Source organism: Coturnix japonica, chromosome 38 (assembly GCF_054131305.1).
Source record: "Coturnix japonica strain WE chromosome 38, WE-NBRP24, whole genome shotgun sequence".
NCBI classification, from domain to species: domain Eukaryota; kingdom Metazoa; phylum Chordata; class Aves; order Galliformes; family Phasianidae; genus Coturnix; species Coturnix japonica.
In genome coordinates this window covers 3,062,874-3,072,605 of record NC_140700.1, presented here as the reverse complement: position 1 = coordinate 3,072,605, position 9,732 = coordinate 3,062,874, and the positions used below count along the sequence as shown (strand labels likewise).

General features: G+C 47.7%; 1 protein-coding gene across 10 annotated transcripts in view; it reads right to left on the bottom strand.

Annotated features, from left to right (window-relative positions):
- Positions 1-9,732, bottom strand: part of MDM4 (MDM4 regulator of p53) — a 29,306-nt gene that overhangs the window by 3,875 nt on the left and 15,699 nt on the right. For 7 of the 10 annotated variants that reach the window (XM_015884966.3, XM_085527182.1, XM_015884968.3 and 4 more), the window contains one exon: positions 5,359-9,631. The exons of 1 other annotated variant lie outside the window; for it this stretch is intronic. In XM_015884966.3, the coding sequence (XP_015740452.2) occupies positions 9,077-9,631 (555 nt within the window). In that variant the 3' untranslated portion in view covers positions 5,359-9,076. Of the gene's footprint in view, positions 1-9; positions 223-1,204; positions 1,276-5,358; positions 9,632-9,732 lie in introns of those variants that run through there. 2 more of the 10 variants (XM_015884972.3, XM_015884971.3) reach the window with 2 other exon arrangements.

The window sequence follows — 9,732 nt, the reverse complement described above, 5'->3', positions numbered from 1 at the left end:
GGTAACAAACCTTCCTTCAGATGCAGGAGGGAATGGGATCCAGCACAGTTCAGCTCCTGCACCACTGTACACTGTGAGAGGTGAAGGGAAAGCATGGAATCTGCTCTCCTGCTTTCTCTGACAGTCAGTTAAAGGCACAAATGAATGGGGTCCATTGCCCTGCACAGTTCAGCTGAATGGTTCCTACAACCCATGGAAAGAGTTGCTGAGAAACAAGCAGTGCTGCAAAACAGAGATTGAAATGCAAGATGCATGCAATTAATTCAGCTGGAGCAGGAGATGGCTCCATGCTGCCATAGGGAGATCCCAAACCCCTCACCCCCAAAAGGAGCTGTTTTCAAACCATTTATATCTCTTACCCATAGACCTGGCTGCGGGCAGCAGCTGGAAAGCACCATTGGTGCCTCATCCACTATTCATTGCTGCAGCTGTTTATTATCAATGTGCTGCGTCAGGTGGAACCATTCCCTGTCCCCATTCTGGAACGTGGACAGAGCCAATGCAGCACCGTGGGGCAGCACCCCATAGCCCACACTACAGGGCTCAACCTCAGCATCCTGCACCAGCCCAGCCATAAATTCCCCCTCTGCAACTGATTGTGCCATTTCCAGCTCCTGATCGGGGGCATCAGGCCAGGAATGAGCTTCTCAGGGTGAATTATAGAGGCTGCAAAGTGTTATAGGGCTCATGGATCCTCCCCTGCTCAGAGGCTGAGCCTGCAGTGGAAAGTAGAGTGTGACCTCGACCAGAGGGCTCTTCAATCTACCACCCTCATCTGTCACAGCAGATCCAGGGCTGGATTCTCACGTCTCATTTCTGTTTCTTCCACCCTCCATCCTTCCTCCTCTTTCTCAATGCAAGCAGCATCACAGATCCCACATGCAACAGAGCTTCTGACAAAGCCAACTGAAAACACAGCATGCCAGGCTCTACTTTAAGCTCCTAATAAAACAGGTTTCTAGAGGGGCCCTACTTTCATGCAGCCCCACAGCATCACCTTGCACTCAGCACCCACATCCCTGTCCTTCAGGCTCCCAGAGGAGCGCAATGGGCACATCATTATTGGTTCATTAGGGAATCAAAGCAGGCCTCTCCTCCAGCACTTCCTCCAGAATGATTTGAATTAAAACACCCAACCTCCCCAGGAAATGTCAGCAGTGTGATCCATATGCATGATGCCATTAGGATGAAGCAGGTGACCTACCTGTCAATCTCCACGGTGAGCATCCCTCCTTCCAAACACTCCATCACCTCTCCCTGCTCTGCTGCAATGCTCTGAAGATGGGGAAACAGACAAAGAGCTGCTCAGCACTTTGCAAACTGCAGCTCCTACCTGAGCCAACCACCAAGGAAATGGGTTCAGTTGAGCTCAGGTGGGCAATGAGGTGCCCATCAATTAGACTGATAGAGAGCAACTGGAGATCTGCTTTGAGCTAGGCGAGCACTGACCTCTTTGGTGTTGGGAGGGGGTGCTTTGCAATTAGCTGCATTGCTTAATTTCCAGTCCCTGCTCTGTGTTTTGGGATGCTCCTCCCCACCTTGCACTGGGGTATTCAGAGCTCACCTCCTGTTTGGGGGGGGGGGGGCACCAAAGGAGTAAAGGTTTGGGGACATAGGGTTGTTTTGTCACAACATGGCAATGCACTATGGATGCGGGAGACATGTTAAATCCTAATGAGGGGCAGGGAGGGGGAATTGAGTTTGGGTTTGCATGTGGCAGGGCTCCTGCTAATGAGAAATGGATGCTGATAGGAAAGAAGGAGCTGGAGTCCAGCTGGGAGGAGCAAAGAGCCACAGGGAGAGCAGCAGTGGGAGGGTTTGGAAGGGCAAAGCCACAGCAACAGGGGGCTGAAAGCCCCATCCCTTGCAAAAAGCTGCTTTGCACCATGAGGAGTCACACTGAGAGCAGCAGTGGGGAAAAACAGCAGCAAAACCTGCTTGGAGATGCATGGGGGTGGCTGCCCCATCACTCAGACCCATGGAAAACCTATGGGGAGCCACAGGTTTCCAGCATGAACGCCGGAGGGTTTTGGTCTTTACCAACCCTTTGTACACCTCACGTAGCATCTTGTAAATCTTTAATTACGAGAAAATTGCAACCTGAGCAGAGAGCACACAAACGGAGCTGATAAATATTTAAAATTGCCACCACGCCAGATCTGAGGGGGGGGATTAAGGCAAGATAGATTGGAGTGACAGTTATTAAACACTAAATCCCTGCAAATGTTACCGGGTGGATAAATAATGCAGCTCAGTGACAGCCGGCTGTGGGCGAGGGGGGAACATCTGCTATGGGGGGGGGAGAGGCTGTGGTGCATCCCAAGATCCTGGTGTGTGTGTAGGATGGGGGGGGGGGGGATGGAGAGCAGCCTTTTCTGCTTGGAAACATCATTCTCAGTGCTGCTCAGCAGCTGAGAAAGAGCCCATAGAGGATGGTGGTGGCAGCAGCTTGCATGGAAATACTGGGTTTTCCTACTGGATATGTTGGGGTTTTTCCTTCCATGCAAAGCAGCTGCGTGAGTGCAGTAGGGTTGGGCTGGAGGAGCACAGATCCTGCCCCCTCCATCCTCACTGTGCTCCCAGCTGACCCCCTTCCAACCCCAACCTTGCTGTCAGCTTTGAGGTCACTGCTCGGATCTCCGTTATTAAATTCCCAGCCAGCATTAAAGATTTACGACTTCATGAAAGGTAACTAGCAAAAAAAAAGTTAATTATTCCTAATAGTCCAGGCTTCGCTCTGGCGGATGGAGGATGCTCAGAGCATGAATTACCCCAGCAACCTTCCCAATAAAATATTGATCTAACAAAGTCGGTTCGTGATGAATATTACAGCAGTGATGAGGCTTTGCCATGAGCTGCCTCGTCCCAGTGCAGTGACACAGATTGCTCTGTGCTGGCCTAGGGTTGTTCCATGGATGCCAATGCCCACCTAGTAAATCTTTAATTGAACTGTGAGCCTCACTGGTATGGAGAGAACAGTACATATTTAACTGGGGAATCACACAGCGTTAAGGGGAAGTGGGGAGAAGAGAGATAAGCGGCACCTATAGGACATTAAATGATAGGAGATGAATTAAACATCCCCCCCATCAGCAGGGCAGGCCTCAGACCTAAAGTGGATTGGACCCAGAGAGCAATAGGAACTCAATGCACAGGCAGAATCCAGGCAGAGAAAGACAGATGAGCAAACCCACTGTGACATGCACAGTCATGAAGTCACCAACTCCATGCACAGGGTTAATAGCTGAGGATGGGCCACGTTCCTTGCCCTCCATGCTAGCATAGGATGACACAGTGCTTATGGGCAGTGTTTTAAGCCAAGCTCAGGGTGATTTTTCTGCTTATTTTTATGGCTTAAAGGCCTGGCTAGAACATGTTTTATTTCCGGGTAGGAGGAGAAAACACAACTTTCCAAGCAAGGGTCAGAGATAAGAGTGATCTGTCAAGATGAAGCAAGTGCTGCTTTATGCCAAGTGAGAGTAACAGCTGGAGCTGGTAGGGCTGTCATTGTGGCTTACAATCCTCTGCTAATGGCAGTAATGAGACCATTGTAGCAAGTTAACTCGCTTGCTCTTGTACTCTCCTTTGTGGTATTGATTTTAAGGAGGACATGGTTTCCAAACAAAAATAACAACACCTAGCACTTGTAAAAGCTGCTCCCACGCTCGCAGCAATATGCAAACGTTTATGTGCCATTTAAAGCATCCCACTAAATCACTCCAGTGAACGTCCTTCCTGATTTACCGCTGGGTGCACAGGAGGATGCTGCAGTGCCAGGGTGGTTTAATGCAGGCTCTGCCAGGTGATTCTTTGTCCAGTGCATTGCTCTGTCACATAGACTGCATTCCAGAGGGCTTTTGTTCAGAGGGTTCCTTAATGCTGACACCTGGGTCAGACGCTGCCCCCAAACCACTGCAAAAGATGAGATATAAAGCAGTAGAGTGAAGCTGAAGGTCTTCAGAGCAGCAGCAAAGCAGGAGCAGCCCTACTATATGGAATACTGCTGTAAATACAAAGCCTTTCTTTTCTGCTAAGCTAGAGAACAGCACCTCTTCCCTATGGAACCACCATCGCTCTTGCACCTGTGAGGAGGATGAAATGCCAGCTGTGCTGCTGTGTCCCATAGGAGATGAATGGCCACCTCTTTCCAGCACACACCTGACCAGCCGTCCCTGTTAAGCCGAGCTCTGAGGTGAGCAATTCCATCTTGCTCCAATATATCTTGTTAGAAATAGGAGGATTTGTTCAGCCTGCTGAGCTCTGCAGGATGGACGCAGATGCTTTGCAGCAGCCCCAGCCTGGTGGAAACATGTGGCCAGCTGCACACATACAGCAAGGCTTCCCAGAGGAGCAACGCAAGCATTCCTTCTCAGGGAGAGATTCTATTGCACCAAGTGCATAAAGCAGCAATGGATCACCTCGTTCATCTGGGACCTGCAGAAGGAAGGGAATTGCTTCAGAAGCTGATGAGTGTTTTAATGTTCTGCTCCACGGGATGTGCTTCATGCAGCTCCTGTGCTTTGCAGCATGTTGGGACTGGTTGGTTTTGCTGGCAGGGTGCAAAGTAAGGTTACGCTGAGATTAGACAGCAGGGGCAGAGCCAGGAACTTCCCTGCAGGCTTCAAAATTGGCAGGGGCTACCAGTAAACCTAATTACTGCTCCTATTGCTGCTACTGGGCAGAACAGGAATGGCTGCAGGGTGCAAACCAGCTGCCTGCCAACAGGTGATCCCAGACTCCAACCCTCCCCAAAGCTGCTTAGAGAAATACAGCCATGCACAAGCAGGGGGATGCACAGGAGCCACACAACCACCCCCTGCCAGCAGGTATCCTTGTGTCAGGGATGGGGGAACCAGCTCCCCTTTCTCCTGTTCCGATGCCACAGGTGGAGCTTTATTGTTTTCCTACAATGCAGTCAAGGTGCTTATTGTGAAGCAGCATCTCCTCCTTGGCAAGCAGCAAGCGATCAATCACTGCAGGGTGTGCAGGGTGTGCGTGGTGCTCCTTTCCAACACAAAGGAGCAGAGTGCGCTCATCTGTCTTCCTCCTGATTACACACAGCCTGCTGGTCTCCAACCAGCCCCATAAACCAAGAGAAGACTAAAGAAAGCTGAATCCTAACCGCAGGGCTCCCACCACCCCCCAGCGCAACCTATTTATGCCAGCATTAAAGGTTCCATGAGCGCAACCCAGAGGCTGAGAAGAAGCTGCCAGCATCCTGCTCTACCAGCAGCAGGCGGGTGCCCTCTAGTGAGCTGCATGGCCTGTACCTGTAACCTCCCCTCCACCTGCAGCCTGGGGAGGGCTGAGAGGTTTCTGCCTCTCCATGAAGACAAACACACATATGGCACAGGTTACTTGACTGGTAAATAGGCCTTTACTTCAAAGCTTTTCCCCCGAAACGCAGTATGAATGAAAAAATAAACCTACATCGTCGATAAGTCTGATGTGCTCCATTTAATTACACTCATTAGGCGCAGGACACAAAAAGAGGCCAACTGCGCTACGTGCCTCTTATAAATAGTGCAAACACTTGGTGAGAGCTCCTACTTATGGTGGGTATTCAGATACAGAGCTTTTCTTACCAAGACAAACAGATTCAGGAACTACAGGTTGTAGGAGAAGTGTGCCAGGGAGGCCAGGCAGGAGAACACACTTAAAACAGGGCTTCAATTACAACAGCTGTCCGTGTTCATGTGAACAAGTGCAGAGAGCAAGGTGCAGAGATGTTAAGGCTGATGAGCAGCTGCTTGCAGAGCGATCTCACTTACTTTCAAAAGGAGCAAGGAAAATGCATGCAAGCCATTTGGGATAGATGACCAAGGAAAACAAGGTGGAGGTGATCTGTTGTCCTGGAGCTGCTCCAAGCTCACAGATATCCGTCTTGATCTTGAACAAACAGCCTTGCAGCACCTCCTTTTCGAGGATCCCGATGCCCCTTTGCAGGTGTTCAGATGGCAGAGGATTCGAGGTATTTCTTCCAGCTCACACACCATGCCAGGACAAAGGCTCTCCCATCACTTAACCATGCTGTCTCCCAGTACAGCCAGCCTCCACCAAAGGCCTCTAATGAGAGTATTTCTCTTCTTCCAGGAGAGGAAGACGTAGCTCAGAAGAGGCAAAAAGGAAAAACCCCAGTGGGTTTTCAACCACTCTGTTCTCACATCATTCCCATTTGTCCACAGCCACTTCTCTTCTGCCAAGACAGCTTCTCAGTATCAGCTACAATCAATGCTGAATGCAGAAGGATGGAGAGGACACTGGCAAACTGTACCATAGTTTCCATCAGACACCATAAGAAGTGCAGAATAAATACAATGCAACGTAGAGGCTCATAACTGCCTTCAAGGAAAGGCCCAGCACTCAGAAGAAACAAATGGTGTCAGAACCTTCTGGCTGAAAAGCAGAGGGATCTCATGATAGGAGCACACTTACCACTGAGATGTCAGCAGGTTCCCAAGGACCAGTGAAGAACACAGAAACCTTTCTGATCTGACAGTTGAAAGGCAGCTGTGCTCAGCCCTTCCTAAAACAGGCAGCAACACTGCTAAGCTTACTCACGGACAGCTTCTGCCATATTGCACTTCATAGGAGAAGCACAGTAAGAGAGGGAGCTGTTATGCACAATGAGATGCCAGGGATGATTTCAGAGAACATGAGCTCACACCACCCACCTCCAACCAAAAGCACATGTGGGAAAGGAAACTAATAGCACCGTCTGGCCGACATCTCATGGCACTGCAAAGGAAATATTACAAGCCAGTGCTCTGAGCTGGTTCTTCAGCCCACACCTCCAGCCTGCACTTCCTACAACGTGTCATTGAATTACACCTCATTTAGCCTCACGCTCCAGTTAAAGCAATAAAACATTCTTCTTCCCTCTATCTCCCTCACTACAACCCTCCCATCCACCCTATGCCTCAGCCACAACCCGGGCACTTACAGCTCCACTTGCACTGCAAATAGCTTATTCGTTTAGAGAAAGGAAGACCAACTGTAACATTGTTAGACTACTTCAGTTAAAAAGAATAAAGAACTTGGCAAATGCATGTTGTAAACAACATGGCTACACTGAAGGGTCACAGATAAGGAGATCATTACCCTGCGCCTTATCCCACAGACTGAGTTTCTTTATCACAACCTGCAATAGGGCCTATTCTCATTTAACAACAGAAGCTCTTATAGATCTCAGTAGGATTTTGGGAAGGATATTCAACCCATTGCAGGAACCCTACACACTCCTGAAACATGTTTGGTCAACACAAGTTGCTTTTCAGTGCAGCCATACCTGAACTACTCAGTAAACTGCTTTTAGATACAAGTGTATGTGTGTGTGGGGGGGGGATTCACAGTATTCAGAAGTGCTGCAGAGTGTCACAATGCACACTGCCCAATCCCAGGCTCCTTAAAAAGGAGAAACTATCTGAAAATGGAAGCAACTACCAGGCAGGAACTCCTGTGATTAAGGAGGCAACGCTGCTGAGCTTAGAATGACTAAAGTGCATCACCTGCATTGAAAAGCCCTTCGGTTAGGGGAGCAAGAAGTACATTTGTCTCCACGTGGACTGACTCCCATATACTCACAGATAGTGCAGCAAATGTCAGACTGTTATCCTCTTATACGACACAACTGTAAATAACAGCCAACAATAATAGGCTAAGTAAGAACCAACATAGAAATAATCACAATACTCTGTAAAATACAATATTGATCTGTCTTTTGGCAGTGACTGCATATAGCACCTACTCCAATATCGTTACACACAAACAGCTTTGACATAAGAGACTGCTGGGAGCTTCAGCCAGGCAGGTGTTGGGACCTTCCATTGCAAATCTGACCTGCTAGGACTGGACCAGCACAAGGAGAGTGGAAAACAACTGGGAAACAGCCTAAAGAAGATCTGAGATCCAAACACTACCTTCTTTATCTTCTATCTGCAAAATACCTTCTAGATTGAAGAGGGAATCATGCAGAAAGCATGTTTAAACTGCAAGTCCTAACTGAGTTTTAACAAACAGCAGAGCAACCACAGATAGCTTTCAAGGACAGACAGATCTGCTGAAATGGATTTGAAGCATTAGACCATTGGATAAGAAAAATCAGCAGAGAAAACTAGAAAGAACAAACACTAAAACACAGCCCATAGACTAACTAGCTGCAATCAGTGCTTTGCAGGACTGTTTTTATCCCCAAAAAGATCTGTATCCTGATTGCAAAGCCACATAACACAAAGCAATGCATCTTCTAGACCAAACTGATGAAACACAGCAATGGTGAAAGTTGCACTGGTGCTATGAGCAAAGAGCTGCTATGATTTAATCCAGTTGGCACAACAGATTCTGACCTAACATTGGACAGCTGACATAGAAGTGTGCTTAAATGAATTGATATGAGTGAGAAGATATAATAATAAAGCACAGTTTAACACCCTGTTCTTCTGCCAACTGGTACATGACCTGAGATAGCTACAAATTAGAAGTCTGAAAGGACTTATTTTAAGTCAGGGTGCAAAAGGACTTTCATTTTATCTAATACACATTAGAAAAGAAAAAGGGATTATTGGAAACCTGCATATTTACTTCTCACTGCCTTTATAAGAACTGATTCTTGGAGAAATGGCTTATGTAAATCACAACCCTCTTCACCTACCCCTCCCTCCCATCCTTCCCACCCACCCACCACACTCTTCCCTTAGAAGGCATTGCACTGAGTTTGACTTATTGGAGAACACTCCAACAGCCAAAGTCATAACTCCCTCCTAAACTTGTTTTCTGCAAGGACCAGTTATCAGAACAGAGAATCCTTCTGAAACTACTGAACTCAAATGTACATAATTTCAAAGCTAGGGCATCAATACCAACACACTGGTGCCTCCCCAATCCCAACAGGCTTTCATTTAAGTAGATAGCAGAAATGGCCACTGCTTCGTATGACATACAGGGTTGATTTCTGTGCTCTTGGTCTGTTTGGAATCTGTCTTTGGTATTCATGCTCTGAGCTCTGAAGTTAAGGGTCTGTGTAGAGTGCAAGAAAATAGGTGCTATCCTTCAGCAGAGAAGGCCTGAAGAGGCACAGCTACCCCATAAAGATTCTAATCACCATCTTAATATCTTTCCTGCACACCGGGCAGGGTGATCTCTTTTTCTTCAGCATCTTTGCACACTTGAAACAGGCCACAAGGTGAGCAGTCCTCCCATGGACAATATTCCCATCTCGCGGTCTGTGATGGCAGAGGAAGCAAGGATTCAGTAACGTCTTTATACTCTCTAAAGACTGTATTTCTTCCTCCTTTTTATGCTCAGTGAAACTCAAAAGAGAGTCCCTGCTTTCAAATTCTCGTGCCAAATCCAAGGACTCAATAGAACCGCAGGGATCTATATGTGATTTCTTTTCTACCACATACATGTCTTTAGGTGGGCCAACTGGAGCAGAAATTGTCCTTCGGCAGTCCGGGACATCTATCCCTTCATCACTGTTTTCATTTTGCATAGTATCAATGTTGGATAGAGAAAGAGAATGAGTGAGTTTGGGACAATCTGAGTACCAGTCCTTCCGTAAGGCCCAGCAGCGGTAACAGTACCGTTTGCCTGGAGAATTAAACTTCTTGCATTTGGTGCATTGCCAGCAGTCCTGAAGAACGATTAGGGCAGACAAAAACAGCAGCAAGTTAGTGCATCCTTGCTAACAATTCTTTTCCTCAACAAAGGAAAAACAGCAAAGAAACTTCATCA